The sequence below is a fragment of the Zingiber officinale genome, chromosome 4A, assembly GCF_018446385.1.
Source record: "Zingiber officinale cultivar Zhangliang chromosome 4A, Zo_v1.1, whole genome shotgun sequence".
NCBI lineage: Eukaryota > Viridiplantae > Streptophyta > Magnoliopsida > Zingiberales > Zingiberaceae > Zingiber > Zingiber officinale.
In genome coordinates, this window is record NC_055992.1 from 13857254 (window position 1) to 13878339 (window position 21086).

General features: G+C 39.4%; 2 protein-coding genes across 2 annotated transcripts; both read right to left on the reverse strand.

Annotated features, from left to right (window-relative positions):
* Positions 1-5434: 5434 nt before the first annotated feature.
* On the reverse strand, positions 5435-10800 carry LOC121969588. Its single transcript, XM_042519763.1, has 5 exons — positions 10644-10800; positions 6707-6821; positions 6521-6610; positions 5802-5900; positions 5435-5708 (listed from the first exon to the last, which is right to left on the reverse strand). The coding sequence occupies exons 1-5, from the start codon at positions 10709-10711 to the stop codon at positions 5607-5609; spliced, it is 474 nt and encodes a 157-aa protein (XP_042375697.1). The 5' UTR covers positions 10712-10800; the 3' UTR covers positions 5435-5606.
* An 8609-nt stretch (positions 10801-19409) lies between these two features.
* LOC121972252 (RING-H2 finger protein ATL1-like) lies at positions 19410-20192 on the reverse strand. Its single transcript, XM_042523943.1, has one exon. The coding sequence runs from the start codon at positions 20190-20192 to the stop codon at positions 19410-19412; it is 783 nt and encodes a 260-aa protein (XP_042379877.1).
* Between the last annotated feature and the right edge of the window lie 894 nt (positions 20193-21086).

Consider the following 21086-nt stretch of genomic DNA (forward strand, 5'->3'; position numbering starts at 1 on the left):
TTTGAAAGCTCAGTGAGCGGGCAAGCACTGGTAAATAGCCGAACAAAAAGCCGAAGTCTGCAGAATGCGGAGACCGTTCGACGCTAGCCTTTGGAGCACGCCTCGGGCCAAGCGGGAGGTCGTGCAAACACGGACTCTGGCTACCAGCTGATAGGAAAATTATGAGTGGAGCCAAGAGCTTTGACAAATAAGCAGAAGTCAAAAAACATTCAAGGAGGAAAAGCTCGTCCGAACGGACGAGCATGCATTAATACTTCAAAGTTTACAAAAGAGAGATTACAACGATAGAGCCCTCAACCTCACTCAAGGTAATCCAGGACGTCGTCGGGCAGCACGACTGTAAGCTTGTCCCAGCTTATGACCTTGCTAGTCAGATCGACCGGCAGGTGGCCTCCCTCGCGAAGCTGATCGATCATCTCGTTGATCGCCAAGTCAAATAGTCGGAGGGCCCTGTCGGTGACCTTATCGCAGAATGCGCCTGAGCGGATGTATGCTTGCTTCATGGCCTCAAACCTACTCTCCTTGGCATCCTAATAAATCTTTAATGCCACCCGGGAGCCCTCCAAGTCATCCTTAACGGTGGCAATTTGGCCACGTAGGGTCATCTCTTTGACCGAGCGGCTGTGCCGCTCGGCGACCAGGAAGTCTTCAGCTTCTTTCAGCTTTTGGGCGAGAGCCCGGGCCTCCTTATTCTTCCCCTCCAGGTCAGCGATGGCCCGGTTCTTCCTCACATTCGCCGACTCGATCTTGTTATCAAAAGTGGCAATCTGCTTATTCAGCCGCTCCAGCATGATGGCCTTCCCAACGCTCTTTGCCCGTTCGACCTCGAGCAACTTATCGCTCTTCTCCAGAGTGGCTTGGAGTCGGGTCACCTCGACATCTGTCTTTTCCTGAGCGACGAAGGATTGACCGCTCGACGCCTTCAGTTGTTTTACTTCCTCCTCTAAAAACACGAGCATCTGGCATATGGCCAGACTCTCCATCCAGCACTGCGGACAAGCAAAAAAGAGTTTGTAAGTGTCGATCGGAGGTACATTATGAATTTATATTAAAATACTTACTCTAGTGGACATTTGGGGTGTGACTGTTCGCAAGGGCGCCCAGAGGCATCATCGCCGCACGGGCTTGTGAGCCCTCCCAAATCTTGGTGAGCAGCCCTTGGATAATGATCTGATGCTCAGGGTCTCGATACTCGGGACTCGGCTCGCTGTACTCTTCGGTGGGCAAATGGAGGATCGCAGTGATATGGCACTGGCCGCTCGGGGCCGACTGTGCAAAGGTTGCACGACCCTAGGGGCGAGACACCGTCGCTGGACGGGCGTGGGACTTATGAACCTTGGAGGGCTTCGATGTCAGTGGCATGAAGGCCACCGGCGATGCGACAAGAGTCCCTTGTGGCAGCTCGGCAAGGGACGACGTCTGATCAGACGATGCGGAGGCCACCGTTTGTTGAATCGGTACAGGGGTCGAAGTTTCAACCTGCTTGGCCGATTGCGCCCTCGAAGTGGCGGAACACAATGAGGGTTCGACTCGGTGCCTCTTGCACCTGTTCAACGGTACATCGGAGGAAACCGAGCCCGAGGGCTCCTCAGCTGGAATGATGGGGCGTCGCTCGACTGGAGGCTATGAGCTTGTGGCGGCTCTCCCGCTCGGTGCATGGGTGGGCTCACCTTCACCCACCAAAACGGGCGTCTCCTTGCTCACGCCGAGCGGTTGCAGGCCCCGGCTCGCCAGTTCTTCACTGGCCACCACATTGATCATGGCGTCCTTAAGCTTCGCCTTGCCGGTCATACGTGCTCGCATCATGACTTTGACTATAAAAGAGAAGAAAAAATCAGTTAGCATCAAAGGGGGAATTAAAGAAGCTTCATACCTAAGCTGGTCAACATCCAGACGCGGATCGGACTTAGGCTGAAGATGTACAAGACGCCCTCTAGTAGTAGTTTATGGATGTCATACTTCTAACCGGCCAGTATGGAGGCGACATTCAAGTAGTCTGATCGGCTCTTATAGCTTTTCAGAGGGGGTCGAGGCGCTAATTCGAGCTGCCAGCTGGTCGAGAAATCTGGCCGCTCGGGAAGGAGTATGAAGAAAAAGTATTCCTTCTAGTGTTTATTGGAGGTCGGCATCATATAGAAAAAGACTAGACCGACTCGAGACTGGAAAAGGAAAGCCTCTGGATCGGACAGTTTGGGATAATAAAAATAATGAAAGATCTGAGGGTAAAAGGGATGTCGTGCAGCCGAAGCAAAACAACGACGCCGCACAACAGTAGGAAGGAGTTCGACACGAGTTGATTAAGGGAAATGCAAAAATATTTACACACTGCATGAATGAAGGGATGAAGGGGAAACCGTAGACCGGCGACAAATTAGTCTCAGAAGAAACAAATGTAGTCGGTCGGCACAGAGTTAGGTCGATCAGACGAGGAAGGTAGAATGATTTGATGATCAGAAGGAATTTCAAAGGTCTCACGCAGGCTCTCAGTGTCACCCCCATCAAATCTAGACTCCATGGATGAGTACCAGAGTCCAAGGACGGGCACAAGTGACTGAGAAGAGCTGCCATTGCAAAACAGATGAAAAAGGGGAAGAAATGCAATCGAAAAGGAAAAAAGGTCGCTGGAATACTATCGGAACAACAAGAAATGCCGGAAAAGATCGAAGAAGACGCGATGGGGAGAAGGCTTACGAGGGAAAGGTCACCGGGAAAGAGAGGTCATCAGAGAAGAAGCACTGAAGATCGCCGGAGATCGAAGGAGACAGGAACTCGAATGCTGGGGAACTCGCACGTGAAGTGTGCGAAGGAAGCGGTGCAGCGGGCTTATAAGGCCCGGGCTCGGCTAACCGGAACCGTCCGATCTAGGTCGCGGAAACCCAAGCCAGAATCTCACCGTTGAATTCAAATCGCCAAACGCCATATCACGCTTGTCACGTCAGGGGTGCGGCGATGGCGGGCGCGACATGTGGCACACCACCATAGGTCGGAAATTAAGGAAGACGTGAGAACATGTTCAGCCTTAATGAGCGGAGATTTACACGATTCCCAAGAAATCTGGGTGATGTCAGCCTAGCCTGCGCTCGAGGTAGCCTAAGGAAAAACAATTCTATAAGTGCAAACCTGCGTCCGTCCGATCGAATCGAGGGAGAATGATTACGCCCGAGAGACAAACTTCAAATGGACGATCGGCGAGGATCGGTCCTATCATGATCAATCCATACAGCGACGAAGGTCGATCGAGAGGGAATATGCTCACACAATTATCCAATCAGTCAGACTATAGCCTCCTTCGACTAGACTTGAAGGGGAGACTTGTGATGCGGTGATGATGAGGGGCCCACCCCGCTACCACGGTGGAGGTCAAAGAGGTCAAAGTCAAGACGGTCGGGCGGACGGTGTTGGCCGGTCGGTCGAAGCATATTTCGACTGAGGATTAAGCACTAACCTAGTCTTCGACACAAGGAGTAATCAAACTGACGCTCAAGGGACGCGCAGAAGTTGAGCCGAGCAGCTCCTCCGCTCGGTCGAACAACATATTCAACATCAGCTGAGCATGCGGACGATGGATTTCCAAGCGAGCGGCCATCCCGCTCGTCCCGCGACGGACAACACTTGGACAGTGGAACTCCAGCCGAGCGGCTATCCTGCTCGGATCGACAACGGACAACACGCAGACGACGAAATTTCGATCGAGCGGCCTGTCCGCTCGGCCAGGCAGAAAGCACAACAGGATATCTTGCGACATCCTTTTGGGAGTTAGTGCCGCTAACAGGCAGACAACGGATCATACGGCGGAAACTTCCACTGTCACTTCAAAGATATGCTCGGTCCGTTAATGTACTGTGTCAAGGACACTTTACTGATACGTCTTTTCAGGAAAAGCTTTGAGATGCGTGCTCACCTTGGGAAGTATGCATGCGCGCTCTCGGAGCTCTATATAAAGGGGGTCCAAGTATCGGTGGAGGTATATTTTGACACGCGATTTCTACAGTTACGCTACAGTTCTCGTTTCTTCTTCTTCTTCTTCTTCTTGCTTCGCCGGAGATTGACTTAAGCGTTGAAAGGCCATCGCCGGGGAGCCCTTCCCTGGTTCGGCACTGACGCTGCTTGTGTTGTAGGCAGAAGCTAAGTCCACAGGAGGTCAGCAGGAGCGCCACATCCCCAGCATCCATCTCCCCGACTTTCAAACATGATCAAATAGCTTATAGAATATTATTAACTATACCGGTTAGTGTAGCTTCAGCAGAAAGAAGTTTTTCAAAATTAAAATTAATAAAGTCTTATTTATACAATGTCTGGAGAAAGATTAAATAATCTAGTAATTTTATCAATTGAAAAAAAATATTATCAAAACTCGAATATAAAAATTTAATTAATAATTTTGCATCTCAAAAGTTAGAAAACTAAATTTTACATAAAAATTTATTTTAAATTAATATTTTATTTTTTTAAAAAAAATTTAAACTCACCATTGTCGGTCCCAAGTTCAAATGAAAAAGGATGAGGGATTTTTTTTTTAAAAAAATATTAAAGGCCTAATTTTTTGTTTTTTTGCCTAGGGCCTTATGGAACCTTGAGAGAACCATGAACTAAACAAACAAGCTTGAATACATATGTGTTCAGTTCGTTAACGTTCGTGAACAACACAAATGTTCACAAACCATATTCATTAATAAAATTCTTTTCAATATGCTAAATAAATTATAAAATAAAATAAAATAAATTTAAATTATTAAACAATCGCTATGATTTTTCATTAAGTAATATTTATTCTAAATCATAAGTCACTAAGGCGTGTTTACTTGGGGGTGAGTACCTTCCACGGAAGGATAATAGTTGAGGCCAAATCAGCAACCTACCTAGCCACCGCTCTATTTCCTTGGACGGAAGATGCCAAAAAAATAGAGATTTGAAAAGTAAGGATTTTGCATAAAGAAGCTGGAATATTTCTTCTTTTGTCGAACTCCTGACAATGGAAAAAGAAAGCGTTCGTTATGACTTAGGCTTCGTCCCATTTTTTTTTTTTAAATCTACGAGTTTTCCTTTACATGAATTACGCTGCAGTGGAAATGCAGGATATAAGTCCATGATGAAGACGAAATATTTGAAAAAGTCAATAGGCTTTAACGCAATCAAAGTGGATAAGGAACCGTAGATTTTCGATGCGATCTGCGGAACGGATCTCTAACAGAGGGTCACTCGACGGAACCGATTAGTCCAGTACCATTCTTTTAAATTGTGCTTGTCGACGAAGCAACGACTGTGATTAGTTGTTAATTGAAAAGTCCGCTTATACAGGAATTATAATCTAGCAAAATCATCAAAAAGTCCAGAAGTAAGTTCCAAGCTAATGTTTCAACATTTTGATTGTGATTGAATGAGAAGTGCAAGAACAAAGCAATACATGAGATTAAATTAAATGATCAAAATCATCTAAAGGGTCAACACTTGATATAAATTAATAGAGAGTAAAGGAGAAGGGAAACCTGGTACGAATACAAAATGTTGTCATCGAAAAAACAAAAAATCTAGGAGTGTTTTACAAGGACGTGAAGTTCACACACCTGGTACACTTCTGTTTTAGGTTCCACCAAAACCAGATTCCGTCAGAGGGTCTTGGATTTAGGGGCCTTCCTCTTGGGCTGCCGCCTGGGAGTCGAGTTCTTCATGCCGAGGAAGAAGAGTAATGCACCGGCGAGAGCCAAATTCTGCAGCAAAAGATGGAATCTCGATGTATGAGACTACGATAGTTGATTATTTGGCAGATGTGAACAACCTGATACATATCTATAAGATAGAACCTGTGCGAACTTGGTAAAAAGTTCTACAAATTCTGGCTTTTGAATATCATAGTTGTAGAAGTCGAACAAGATTGGAGTCGCAAAAGTCAAGTAAAGCAGCTGCAAGAGAGACAACGTGTCAGTGGTCATCGCAGCAACAAAATCTAAAAATCTCATACAGAGCAATGATACTAAATTGATACAGCATAGAGAAATATCTAATAGAGAAATTAAAACTCCCACAAGGAGAAGACTCTGACGAACATTAGTAATTTTATCAACTTGAAAGATGATTTATAATTGGGGTTCAAGGCCTTTCTCATAGAACAATCAAACACTCTACATCTTCTTAACTAAAACAACTTGTAAAATTTAAAACTATAAAATCTAAACTTTTGATATAAACTTTCAAGGTTTAATCATATTTTAATCCAAATTTTATACTGCAACAAATTAGACCTATAGTTTTAGATTGCATCACATTATTAACAAACCGTGTTAATCTTCATCTATTTGGACTCAAAATTATAAGAATCATGTCATTTCCGGAAAAAAAAAATATAAATAATATTACACCATTGAACAAGTACAGCCTCAATGAGTTGCTGATTGAATTATGCAGTATCTAAATTCTAAAATTATCTTAAATTCCTCGCTATCAATCTGGTCTTTGTTCTGGCAATGGGAAACAAGAACCAAAGGCTACCAAATACTGGCAAACAAAGAGAAACATTACTAACCAGAATATACGCTCCGAAGGAACTGCTGAAGATGAATAGAAGACCACCAAGGCCTTTAAGAGCTATGGCAGCAGAAACTACATGTTTCATCTGAAGCAAGGAGAAAAGGTGAAATTTCCTGAATATTAATCAACTATCACTCGATCCCTAAATACCGAACACAAAATGAAAAGGAGGAATTCTTACATCAACTTCCGGGAATTTTATTCCTAGATGTGAGGTGATATGATTCGCAAAAGCATTATATTTTGGAGCAAGAAGCTTTGCTGCTGGCCCACCATCAACTCCAAATTCAATGACCCTGAAAACAAAAGATCAATACCTACCAATTCTAGGATTAAAAACAAAACTGCTAGAAAGGAAGAGTTTCCTTTGTAAATGAGGTTCATCATAAAATCAATCACCTACCAAGTAGTTACCAAATGGAAATGCAGCGATTAAACTATGATATGTATTTTTGAACTAGAATCAAAGTGTAATATTCAAATCAATAAAATCAAATAACAAAGAAATTCTAAAAAATGAAACCAACATGTAGATAAACAACTAATATCCAAGGTTCTAAAATTCGCTAGGCGCTAGTCCGGCGCCAGACCTAACGCCTAGGCGGGGGACTAAGCACCGCTAGGTGGATTCCACAGTATCAACATAAATTACATAATAAATCATATTCTATAACTCTAACACAATAACATCAAATTTAAAATGAGTTCAAAATTACACAACAAATAAAATATCGCAAATCTATTCTATTTCTTGTTTTCCATAATTTTCAACAACTTATTATTCATTAGAGACAAACTCAATATCATCATTGGGCACAAACTCAAGATTACATTTCAATTTTTTTTTAATTGAGCTTTAAATTTAAAAGTCCAAACTAAAACAAATCAGGAAAACCCTGTACTATTTTTTTTGGCCCCTAGACGATTCGACCGATTAGTTGGCGCCTAAGACTGCCTAATCCAGCCTAGGTGCCAATGCCACCTAGACTAGCCGACTAATATATTTTCGGTGCGGCTGGCTGGCTGGCGCCTAGCGCCTAGGCGATTACCTAGGCTAATTTTTAGAACATTGCTAATATCTAAGGAATCGAGACACAGTAAATTAAGTATGCACAACCATTTGAATTTTAGCATTAGCCAATGTTTGTAAAATCGATAGTAGCAGTAGAAGCCATTTTTTATGTTCCTTGTACAAAACTAAGAAAACCTACAAACTATAAACATGATGAGATTTGTTTTGCAACCTTCTATGTGCTTAATCACCATCATATCTCACCCTCACGGGTTGGTGCAGTTGGTACCTATATGGATGTTTGCTCCAATAGGTCTAGGGTCAATTCCCGTGCAAAATACCTTGTTGGGTGTCTGACCTCCCATGCAAAGTGCTGCTACGCTAGGGCAAAATGCCCCTTGTGATTTACTTGCCTATATTTTGCCGGGAGGCGGCGATACTAGGCTGGTTGAGATGAGTGATATCACCTTTTGCTCCAATCACCACCATATTTTTAAACAAATAATATGAAAAAAAAGAACACAGGATCTATGAAGGTTGACATGTGTCCTCTTAATTTGGGATTTGAAATTTTGGAAAATTTTCTCTATTCGAATCATCTGAAGAAGCAAGATGATTGCCGGACTCACATGCATAGCTGAAGCGATGATGCTTTACCGCCTTATTCTCCTTAGGCATTCGAACAAATTAAGAGAACTCATCTAGGGATTAGTTTTAGTTTGGATTTTTTAGGTCTAGAAAATTTACTCTTACGCCCAAGATATTTACCAGGATTTGGTTTTGACTTTGGTTTGGATTGGATCCTCAAGAATTCTGACTATGAGTGGGATTCTAAATTGATCTCAATTTTCATTTGACTCTCACTAGTTAACCTTTTAGACATTGGTCTTGTATCTGAATGAATCAGAGGACAAGATAGACTAAGATCTTAGTTCTTGATCAAATTTGGAGTAAGAAGAAAGGCAAACTATCTACAAGGTTAGTAGGTTACAAGCAAGGTGATTTGGTAGCTCTCTCTAAAGGTGGTTCCTCTCCGGTGGAAGATCAGAAGTAACGAATCTACTACAACTGGCCTACATAGTCTGTTAGGTGTCTTCTAGTGCTTACTGAATTCCATATGAGAGAAGTGTCTTCGAGTGCTTATGGAATCCTCTTTAACATTATTGAATAAACAATTTACGATGTTAAAAAAATACAATAGTGTAATAATTCTTCAAAGGATTAAATTTACTGTGATTAACAAAGCCTTGAATTGTTCATAACATCTTCAAAATCTTGAGTCATTGGATTTTTCTACTTCAAGGAACAGAGAGTATCAAAGACAAACAATTCAAGACTACCTAAGGGGCAAAGGGTATTTGCAAGAAAAGTGAAGAAAATATCTTTATGATCATTAATCCTATCTTTTTTTACAATTATGCACAGATTGAATATTTCTTTTGTTAACACTTGTAATATGATACTCCATGTAAGTTTGTTTGAGCCAAATCAGCTTCAGATATAATATTTAGATCTTGTTTTGACTTTCAGGTTCTTTTATAATTTTCTTACATTCAATGTTAACTTTAAATAACTTAAACTTGAAACATATTTGCAAAAATCTCAAGTGCTAAAACCTTTAAAAGTGTTGCATAATCCAGAAAACATTACCTCCGATGCAATTTAACTATTCTATAAAATAGCATAAATGTTTCTATAATTGTTCTCTATCGGTAACGCTGTTTTGACAAAAATAGAAAATTGCATGCGTGGCTGAATTTTATATGTACTATTTTTTTTGAAAATGTCCAACAGGTTTTTGCAGATATAACTCTTGTTTACAAAATATAACCTTGTTTTGCAGAAATGAATTTCTTGTAGAAGAAATCAGTTTTCAGTTATGCAGAAAAGCTCACAGATATTTTCTCACACAATATGGAGATTACTAAGTATTTATAGAGATGTTATCTAGCATAGAATACAGATTCTGCAATGTATCTCAGATGCTAACCATATAAAGTTAAATCATTTGTTGTAAAATCATTCAACTAAGTAATCAAACAAATTAGCATAAATACATATAAACAGATTTTTAATGTGGGTTAGCACCTGTTGTGCTTTATTGAGATCCATAAGCAATTTGTCTTAGGTTATGCAAAATAACAAAAATTGTCTGGGCCAATAAAAGAAACTAATTTATTCGTGAAATTAAAAGATGTGAATTAAGAATGTTGGGTATGCATTAGATGTTCCGAGAATTGCTAGTTCTCATGCATTAGATGTGACCGAGGAATCTAACCCTAGATATAATCATAATTTTCTTCTCCTTAACAGCCAATTGTAAAGACAAGTAACATTGATGAAGAAGTTCATAAAAGATCGCACTTTTGAAACAATCAAATCTCTAAATCAAGACGGACACAACCTCGCCTATGAAGATTCACACCACCCATTGCAACGGGATTTCATGAAAATTGTAGTATTTAGGATGCAAAATGAATCAAGATGGGTTGTATGGTCATAATACAACATTTCTTATACAAGACAATTTTTTTTTTAAAAAAAAATAATATAAGATTCACTCAGCACATCAATTGCGTTGTTTTATGACAATAACCTATCTGTCATCATTTAAATCTGACCCAGATACGGGAAATGAATCAAATGATAATGACCATTTACCTCCAAATTTAGGATCACAAACTAGAATCAAAATAATTAGAAGAGTAGATAAATTCTATGCAAGGAATTCAAATATATCACGCACAAATCTGAAACTCGCTTTCTCGCTGAAACCTCATGTAACAATAATCTTAAAATTGCTAAGTTTGGTCTGTCCAGTATATGGCACCGACTGGGATAGTAACAAACAGAAATAAATTTCTTATCAGAGCAAACAACAAGGCAGGCATTAATGAAATCGGAAACTTGATTCCGAGAATAATTATAGAGCGATTCAATAAACAAATCAACCGCGAGGTTCCGGAACTCCGAACCTAAGAGAAAAAATTATGAATATGAAACGAGCAAAATCTATCTCTGTGGACAGGAGTAGCTACAACCTCCAAAAACGAGCAGATCTGAAGTCAAAAGAAAGGACCAAAGAGTGAGAGAAGACGAAGCTTACTCCTGGTAGACGGATAGGAGGAAAACGGAGGCGAAGAGAACTCTCCCCGCGAACGAAACGAACCCCATCGGTGTGTCAGTGGTTGGAAGATCGAACGCTAGCTTGGGGGAGAAAGAGGAGATGGTCGCCGAGAGATCGATCCCTCCCCTGTTGCCTCCTCGCTTTATTGAATCGAAGAGGACCGTCGAATCACGGAATTGCCACTCGATGCGATCAGCGGTCGAGATTCTCAACTCATTGGGCCACACACGGTGCTTCGATCTAACGGCCACAACGCCGGCGTCGTTATTCTACTACACGCATTATGGATCCGGTCACACCATCTCTTATGGAATCCGACCCGTTAACTATGAGCTCATGGTTGTGTGTTATAATATTATCACCTCATAAAAATATAAGACTCAGATATATATATATATATATATATATATATATATATATATATATATATATATATATATATATATATATATATATATATATATATATATATATATATATACCTTATTTATGAATATGGCTATTCTTCATATCTTTATTTTTTTTATACATTAAATAAATATAATTTTAATTTTATTTACACAATTAAAATCATTATTATTTAAAACAAATAATAATATTATTTTAAATATATATTTTTTACATAAAATTAAAATAAATTATATATATATATTTAAAATTAAAATATTATTATAAATTTGAAATGAATGAATACAACATATAAAAAAATTACATTTGCAAAAAATTAAAATACAATTAAATTTGCACGAAGTTGGTGATGCACATGATTGTCACGTAGTTCAGAATTTGTTCAGATATAATCATGAAATCCTTGATTCGAACCTTGGATGGGTTGTGCGGGTTCGTCACCTTCATCGTTGTACCAATTTATCACTCGACCCCCTCATATTCGACAATCATGTTGTATAAGATAATGTATACTAACATAATATGTTTTAATTTTTTTCTGTACCAATAATGAGTTGACCTTTGACAATTGCCCATCAAGCTTAGAGCACCCCAAATTCTCGTTTAATATGTTTTTCTTGCAGTCTTTTGTCTTTCCATAAACAACCTCCTCTTGGGATTTTCCGGGCAAGGAAAAACCTTCATGAAAGTAGCCCATTCCGGATATATTCCATATGTTAGATAATACTCTTTCGTATATTGAGTCTCGTTGACTATGAAATTAATCCCCGGGGCATTTCCTTGTAAAACGTTATTGAATATGGGAGATTCATACAACACATTAATATCATTACGTGAAGCTACGACATCAAGGAATGCATGTCATATCCACAAGTCTTGAGACGTGACTGCTTCAAACACGATTGTTGGTGATCCATGATCTCTTGCAAACTGGCCTTTCCAAGCAATGAGATAATTTTTTCATTCCCAGTGCATGTAATTAAGACTACCCAACATTTCAGGAAAGTTGTGCCTCTCATCATGCATTTGAAGAAGGCATTGAATATCATCAGTATTCAGCTTTCTCAAGTATTGATCACCAAATAGTTCAACCACATAACTGCAGAAATTGAAAAGACCCATGCATAGGTACTTATCAAGATGATCGGTTAGGACTCCATAAGATAATTGGTGAATTGCAGCGATGCATTTTTATAGTGGTGTCAAGCCCTTTCTTCTTGTAGCATCATCCCTCTATTGAAAATAAAAAAGAACAACTTTCAAGTGCATTCATTATGCGACAAAATAAATCTCTTCATATGTGAAATCGTCTTCGAAATATTTGACCTAGATACACCAAGTTTGTGGAGAAATAATCATTGAAGAGCCTCGTATGCCCAACTTCATGATTTCTTTGAATGAACCTTCTTCTTCGCCTCATCTCGTTATTTCTTTGATATGCTTTAACTATTTGTCACTTTTGTTGAAGTATCAATAACATTAGCTCATTCCCTTAATCATAACCTTCGTTAAAAATTTCAACTTGGACTTTATTTTCATTTGTCGAGTCAGATCTGATGCTACTTGAATATTAAACATTTTGGAGAAAACTAATTCAAGTCTATGTTTAGAATGAAGAATTATAGAGCACATGGTATCTATTTATTTATTTTTTTGTCAATGGCAATATGAGAACAGATATATTCCAACGGCTACTTTCCATTAATCGAATTGTACATATACTCCAATAGCTATATTAATAGAATGATTCTCATAAATTATGTATTAATTGTGGATATTTATTTGGGTGGACCACCCCATTTATTTATTTATTCTTTATGAATAAAATATTTGAAAAACAGAGGAGCTAGCATCTTAATCGGGCCAATTAAGAAAGCATTAATTGAAAAAGTACAATAATAGGAAATTATATTAATTGAAAAGTGCAATAATAAAAAATTATATTAATTGAAAAGTACAACAATTGATGATCCTTTCTGTGAGCTGAGAAGATAGAACAACAAAAATGATATGACTAGAATGTTGACTGAGCTGCCATGGCCGGATGAAGGATGATATAATGGGTTGTCTTTTATGTTAACTAAGTCGTCAAAAGGCCTCTAGTTAACGCTACCTATAGACAGCCATCGGGTTGCCCCAGTTCCTGATACCTCGATATTCGTCAAAAGGCCTCTAGTTAACGCTACCTACAGATAGTCATCGGGTTGCCCTAGTCCCTGATACCTCGATACTCGAGGCAGATCCCAAAAATATATAAGGAGTCGAATAAATAGTAGAATACTGAAGTGCATGGAGAATAAGCATGGAAAACGTATCTTGACCCAAAAGGTGCCCTTTAGTAGACTGGTAAGTTGGTTGTGATGCTAATTAAGTCGTGGTGACTCGGAAGAGTAGATAAATGTGAGTCGGATGAGGAGTTGGATCTGATGGCGCGGAGCCGGATGCGGCATGGATCTAGAAGGTGCATGTAGGCTAAAATATGACAGCGGCGCGCAGGTTGAGATATGACAATGACACACGGGTTGGACGACGCGAAGACTAGAACATAGCCTCGGCTTGAAAGCCGGAACACAATAGCGAGGTGCACGATTGTGGTGACTTGAAGGAGGTTGGATGACATCAAAAGTGTATGCCAACACGGATCTGGGGCTGGATCGACGTTGAAATCATGCGTAGCGCGGATCGAAGGGTGACAACATGCGTCGGGTGGCTTTGGCCGCTGTAGGTAGGCGTTGGTCGCTGGAGGTGCCAGCAGCCTCTGAAGGTGGTGCTGGAGGCGGCAACCGCTGGTAGCGGCGCAGAGGCACCATTTGTTGGTAATGGCATGGAGACGGCAGCCACTGGTGGCGGCGGGACAACAATGAGGGAGAAAGAGGGCAGTGTGGTCATTGTTGTCGGTGAGTCGCCTGACGTGGAGAAGGAAGCACGTGTGCAAAGGCCTATCTGGGGTTGCTGCTCGCGTGAGGGGATGCAACGACGCTCAGATGCATGAGGCGACGAGGGCAACTATGGGCAGAGCCGGCCCTGGGCCAGGGCTACCAGGGCCCCTGCCCAGGGCCCAAAATTTTAAGGGGCACATATTATATATATATATAATAAGTTTTTTTCCTTCAAATTATTATTTTTTCACTTCCTCCCTCATCGAAGCAAGCAGCAAAGCCTAATTTTCACTTCCTCCCTCATCGAAGCAAGCAGCGAAGCCTAACCTCACGATTTCTACTCATCGTCGCTGAAACCCTCCCTCACCGCAGCTTCCCACGTTGCACCCTCCCTTGTCGCACCTTCCCAGCTCCCTCCCTTATCGCCAAAACTCTCCCTCGTAGACTCGCAGTTGCCACACCCTCCCTCGCCGCCGCTGCGCCTTCTCTCTCGTTGCCGAAACGACGAAACCCTCCCTGGACCAGGGACGACTTTGCCTCTCACAAAGGCGCCCTCCATCGGCGAGACAAGCCATCTCTAGCCCTCCATTGGGGATCCCACTGTGTCCTAGGTTTTGTTTTCCTTCTTATTTCTCTGTGATCTTACCTTCTCAAAGGTGTAAGGTGTGTTTTATTCATTCAAATTATTTTAAAATGCGTTGGACAGAAAAGTGAGACCCCTGCGCTCCCTTTGGTTGCTTGCCCCTGCCTCTGTATCGGTTGTTGCATTGTTTGCGCTTGGCTTCTGAGTTCCATTCCTTTTATTGATCTCATGAGGAGTGACTCACCCCTCACCGATTGATGCTAGCTTTGTGCTCATTTGCCCGTTCCACTGTTCTACATTCTTTGTCGCCTTTTGTATTTCCTGAACTAGTTTCAAGCTTTGCCCCCCTCCCCCCGCGACGAAACTCCCTAACCGGTATACACTTGTGCCTTTCTTTTTCTTATTAATCATGTTTTATTCCTGCATAAATTGGAATTTCTGCTCCATTCATTTTTAGGTCTTAATCCGCCCTAACATAATTAATCATGTTTTATTTTTACATAAATTAGAAATTTCTGCTCCATTCATTTTTAGGTCTTAATTGGCCCTAACATGATTAATCATGTTTTATTTATGCACAAATTGGTATTTTTCTTATTAGACTGATAAATTTGGGTTCTGTGAGGATGAATATTATTTGTTTCCTAATGTTTGAGTGTTCTCGTAGTCATCATAGTCATGTTTAGCTTTATCTTTGCAAAATGCTCCAAAATACTAGCAGTGCTAATTGATAAAAGATATTTATGGAGTAATAGGCAAGTCTAAAACATGCCTATATTGGAGTATAATTTTATAAATTTCAAAATACTCATATTCATAAATTGGAAAAATATTTCTAAACATGCTTATATTGTTGTGAGATAGTTGGTAGTTTCACCATAAAAAATATCAATTATTTCACTATTATCTTTTTTTGGAACCTTAATTGAATATAATAGTTATGATTTTTTATAAACTTGCATGATATCTATGTAAAGTCTTATATAAGTGGATTTTGAATAGAAAATTCTTCGAATCAAGTTTTATGGTTATTTGTTTATACTATTGTTCATAATTATATATCATCATGAAAATTTAAAAATTTACAGCATTTTTAATTTTTGTTATTGCATGGATTGTTACATAAAATTTAATTCATTTATACCGAGTTTTTACTTATTTAGGATAAAAAGATTTAATTCTTAATTACTCCATTGAATATATTGTTTAAGTTACTCAAACTCAAAGTGAATATATTTACGATAGGTCTTCATGGTGTTCTCTTCATTCTTCTAGATTCCTATGCTGATGTTGAAAATAAAGATTATAGAGGTAAACTAACTAGGCTACACTTCTTTATTATTTCTCAGTTTGGTGTCAGGATTTTGTATTAAATTACTATGCTTATCTTTTTACATTCTTGAGTTAAAATTTTCTCCATTGTCAATGTTCTTTTGCTAAGAATTTTAAGTGATTGTTCTTTGAAAACACCTCTTGTCTTCTGAATGAAATTGATTATAAATAGAATTATTAATGTGGGATAATTTAATAGTATAGGAATAGGAAAAAAATTATATTCATAGTTTTGGAATTGATGTCTCATTTTTATTTCTAGGTTAGAATTACATAAATTTATACATAAATAAAAAAAGGAACCGTTATCATAAGATACATAAGCTTCTTACAACTAAAAAGTTTTCTCATTCTATTTTTGGAAATAAAATTTTATAGATTAAAATAATTATTAATTAAGTTGATGGAAGGATAAAATTGGGGCATACTTAATAATTTCACCCGGGGCATTTCAACAACCACGATCGGCTCTGGCTATGGGGCCAGCGAACGTTAGAAGCGGCTTGGTCATAGAAGAGAGAGAGAGAGAGAGAGAGAGAGAGAGAGAGAGAGAGAGGGCCGACGAGCCACTAACAACGTCGTCGACCTCTTCGTCATGAGAAAGAGTAGAGGAGAGGGAGGCGGTGTCGGAAGCGGCATGGGGTGGCGACTTGTGTGAACGGGAGAGAGGAGGCGACCGCTCGCGGGAGAGGAAGCGGCTGCGAGGGGGAGTCAGTGGCATTTGCGTGGAAAGGGTGGGCGACACTGGCAGCTAGAGCGAAAACGAAGAGCCCCCTTCTCCTTTTCGTGGATCGTGCCCTAAATCAAAGGCTATAGTAAAATATCCAAAATGCCCCTCTTCCTCACGTGTCTTCCTCTTGTCTCACAGCATCAATTGAAAATTACATTAATTGAAAAATACAATAATAAAAAATTACATTAGGGCATCCGCAACGCCTTTAACACTTGAATGTGTTAATGCTTTTTTATTTATTTATATTAAATCTGTGCATTAATGCGTTCAAAGAATTGAACGCGTTAATGCTACAGTAACAATAAAAGTGTGCCACGTTGGCATTAACGTTTCACATTAACACCCATTGCAGAAGCCCTTAGTTGAAAAGTACAGTAATTAAAAATTACAATAAATAAAAAATACATATTTCATCTTCCCCTAATCTCTTGACATAGATGTTCATGGATGATAAATTACTCCTCTGTCATTTGCAAAGTGTCCTTTGACAAGATTGCGTATTTCTTTAGTTCAACTTTGGCTAAGGCAATTTTTGCTTTCATCTTGGCACTGTTTACTTTCATCTCCTCAACTTTGAGTTGTTTTTCTTTTCATTTCAACTTCAGTCATATTTATGCTTGTATACTCAGTAAACTTTGCAAACATATTGTCTAAATTTATTGTCATACCTTCAATATCAGATTTCATTTTGCCTTTTCCCTTTCTTTTTGTTGCCTTCTAATCCATTGGATGAGTCTCTTTTTTCGTTTAAGTTTACATGTAGACTCGTATCTTGGTTAGATGAGGTGTTACTTACCCTTGACTCGAGGTCCTTGTCTTATTCGTGCTAACAAGGTGATCAACAGACTATGAAGTAAACATTGGATGATCTTTTATTCTCCATATATGCTCAAGATTAAATGCAATGTCATTATTTTCTTCGCGATATTTTTCATACGCAAGTCGCAATATGTCCTCATCACTATAGCCACTATGATACGCATTATAAACACTATTGTAATTTGTGTTGAAGCGATATAATTTTTTTTGTATGGTATCGTGCCAGTGCGATTGTATGACACATGCAATTCTATTGGGTGTATCTAGAGGACGATTCTCATTGAGTAGCTTGCAATATGCCCCCATAATGCATCCATCTTCTGATCATTGCCAATGATTGGGTCATCGCTGATAGTAACTAACGATCTTGCTAAAACATCATTTTTAATCTTACTCCATGTCGATTTCTTTCTTCTACCCGCAGCGTCAGAATACTCCTTCTCTAAATTTGCGAGTTCAATTGAGGATTCACAGTTAGACACTTGAGTCGCTGGAACAAAAATCAGAGTAAACGGTTCATTTTCTACTGGAGATGTAAAAGACATACCAATTGTATGTAGATTAGATTGATAATTTTATGGATATAGATTATATGGATAATTCAGTAGATATAGAGAATATGGATTTAATGGGTATGGGTTATGTATATAATTTGATGGACATAGAAAATATGAATAATTTGATGGAATTTGTGAATTTTAGAAAAAAATATTTTTTTCCGATAATTTTTAATAATTTATAAAATTTCTAAAAAAATCCTTGTTTATTGTAATCCATTTTAAAGGAAAACAGGGGAAGATTCTTAGATTGATTTAGGTGTTTGAAAGATTTAATAAGATGATAAGTATTTATAAATGAAATTTTATTTTATTTTATTAAAACTAACCGTTAACTAGTCATTGGTTTTAATTTTAAAAATTTTAATTTCTTTTATAGAAAAACATATATATTAATAAAAAAAGAACAAAAATGTAAGAGCAGTCAATGTGAGACTCAGCCGCTGAGGAGTTACGTGGACGTTGTTGAGCAGAGACGTGGAACCTCACGTATGGATAAAGGAAAAAAATTAAAAAAAATTTCAATGAACTCGTACGTTGAGATGAACTTGTTTACAGCTTGGGGTGCCTCAGCCTGATTCAAATATTTTCACCCATTAATTTTAACACCCACTAAACATTATAACAATCTATTAATTCTTTCAATGCCGAGGCTCTTAACCATGTATGGAGCTCAAATCCGATCCGTCATCTCTCTCTCTTTAATTCTTCTCGATGCCAACTGAGGAAAAGTCTCGAAAAGCTTCCCTGGCTTATAAAGGGCACTGTGCGAGCTGTCTTTCTGAACGAGGAGAAAACTACTTTCGATGGCCTTCAGTGTCTAGAAGCTTGTTCTGTTTCTTCCTCGTATCACTATCAATGCTCTGATCGCACTACAGTGTTGAGGTGGATATGTTTGAGAATTGAAAAGAAAGTCATGAGGTGGAGGGCCATGAGCATAGACAGAGACATTGCGGCATGTTGGGGAGATGAACCTTTCACCTTCCTCAATACTTTTGCTGTCACTTGCATTGAGAGTGTACAAACTAACGTCTTTGTTTCGACATTTTCAGAAACTGCTACTGGTTAAATTAATTAGGAAATTAAAGGAAACAAGAAGAATTCTTGTTTTAGTTTATGATTCGACTAATCATGCTTTTTGATTCTAAGTCATTTAAGAGCGCATCGACACCAACTCAATAGGTTATTTGTTTTTTTTTATTGTAATCAAAATCCATTTTTTCCTTCACCAAAAAAAGAAACGGATTTGAAATCGTTTAACAAGGAAAAAGTAGAAATTATGATCTGAATTTGCAGTAGATCGATCATTTTATCATTAATTGAATCATTCTGCATTCTAATTTCTGAATTTAATTCACATAAACTACCACTCAATTGCTGTTCCTAAACCTGCAACGAGGAAACAGAGCAGAGCAGAGGAATCTGTGCCAATGATCACAATTCCATTTGCAGAGGAAGAACAGAACTGCGCGAGCTCCGACTAAACGACAACAAAGATCGCCTGAATCTTCCACCGCCGCCGACGCTGCTGCTCCCTTCGTGCGAGCTCTGCTGCAAGATCCTTTGCAGTGCCACGTGGAGCTGCATATCCCCTGAAGAATCCACCGAGAAGGACCTCCTCATGCGCTGCAAACACAGCTCCTCCTCCTCCTCCTTCCTCGCATCGATGCACTCGTCTCCTCTGCTCCCTAAAAACTCCATCTTTATTTCTTCGTCTCTTATTTCTAGAAATGCGTCATGAGGATGACTGAATTGCGGAGCCAATGCCATGGCAAGAGGAGTGATTGGAACTGGAGGCGCAGTGACGCTGGCTCTGCAGAGCGGGCAATTGGCGTTGAACTGAAGCCATGTGTCGATGCAGTCTATGTGGAAGACATGGAGGCAGCTCGGCAGCAGCCTGATCCTCTCTTGTTCTTGCAACTCGCTGAGGCAGACGGCGCACTCTGCGGCACCTACGCTTAGCTGTCGGTAACGAAACGTCGGAATTGCCCGAATGGCGGACTCGGCGAGCCCGCGTTGCTCGGAGGTGGATGAGAGGGAAACAGAGTGCCGGCGGCCGGAGGAGTGGTGTGCGTTAAGCCAGCATTTTATCACGAAGACGTAGTAGCTGAGGAGGAGGAAGAAGGTGGCGAGGATTCCGGCGATGGATATGGTGACGATGGGTAGGCCGGCGATGGGCGGCGGCGTTGGCGATGACGACGACGGAGAAAACTTCATCTGGGACATGTGGAATACTTGAGAACTCACTTGGAAGTACTCCAATTGAGCTATCTAGGACTAAAACTTAATAGATTAGTATGAAAAAAAAATTGTAATATAGATAAAAAAAAGAAGAATTCCGTATGGAAATCGATGGGAGCGACAATGTCAGAGTTCAAGTGGATTCTTGAAGGTGTGGAGGATGAAGAAGGATTACACCTCGAGTGCAGACTTCAAATGAAGAGTGTTGAAGTAAATGAATAAGAAAGTTGGATGGTTGGATTACACTCTTTCAGACTGCTCTTGATCTGTAGATCTTTTTGTTTGTTTGTTTGTTTGTTTGGTATAATTTATAGATCTATTGAGCAGTAAAAATAAATCTGGAAAAAACTTCGCAGTATTAACCCGTACCTTCATCCAAGTCAAGAATGTAGATACCAAATGAGCAGCGTTCAATGGCCAGTTCATAAACAGTACAGTGAAGAAGGCAATTCTAGGGTTCTAATCAATGAACAAGGTTCATGCAACTGCCAATGGATATAGTTACATTTGATTTTTAAATTATGAGCGTGCTGTAGGAGTATAAAAATTCTAATCAGTAGTATTTTGCTCGAGGATGCTTGAGAATGGCAAATGGAAATGCAGTAAGAAAAGTGAAAAAGAAAAAATTAAAAGCAAAGAAGTTTTTTTTTTATAAATATCTTGAAAACTAATCTTTTAACAAATTAGAGAAATTTACCTGAAGGTTGTTAACTGAATTTGATACTTCCAGAAGTTTGGTACCTACTCTACTCTACTCTACTCTGACATGTTTTCTTCAAATCTTTACTTGCTCTGTTTGCTGATAACTGGCTGAGTGAATGTGTTAGGAAATACTTCCTTTTGTTAGCTCGATTATTCATCCAGAGTTTA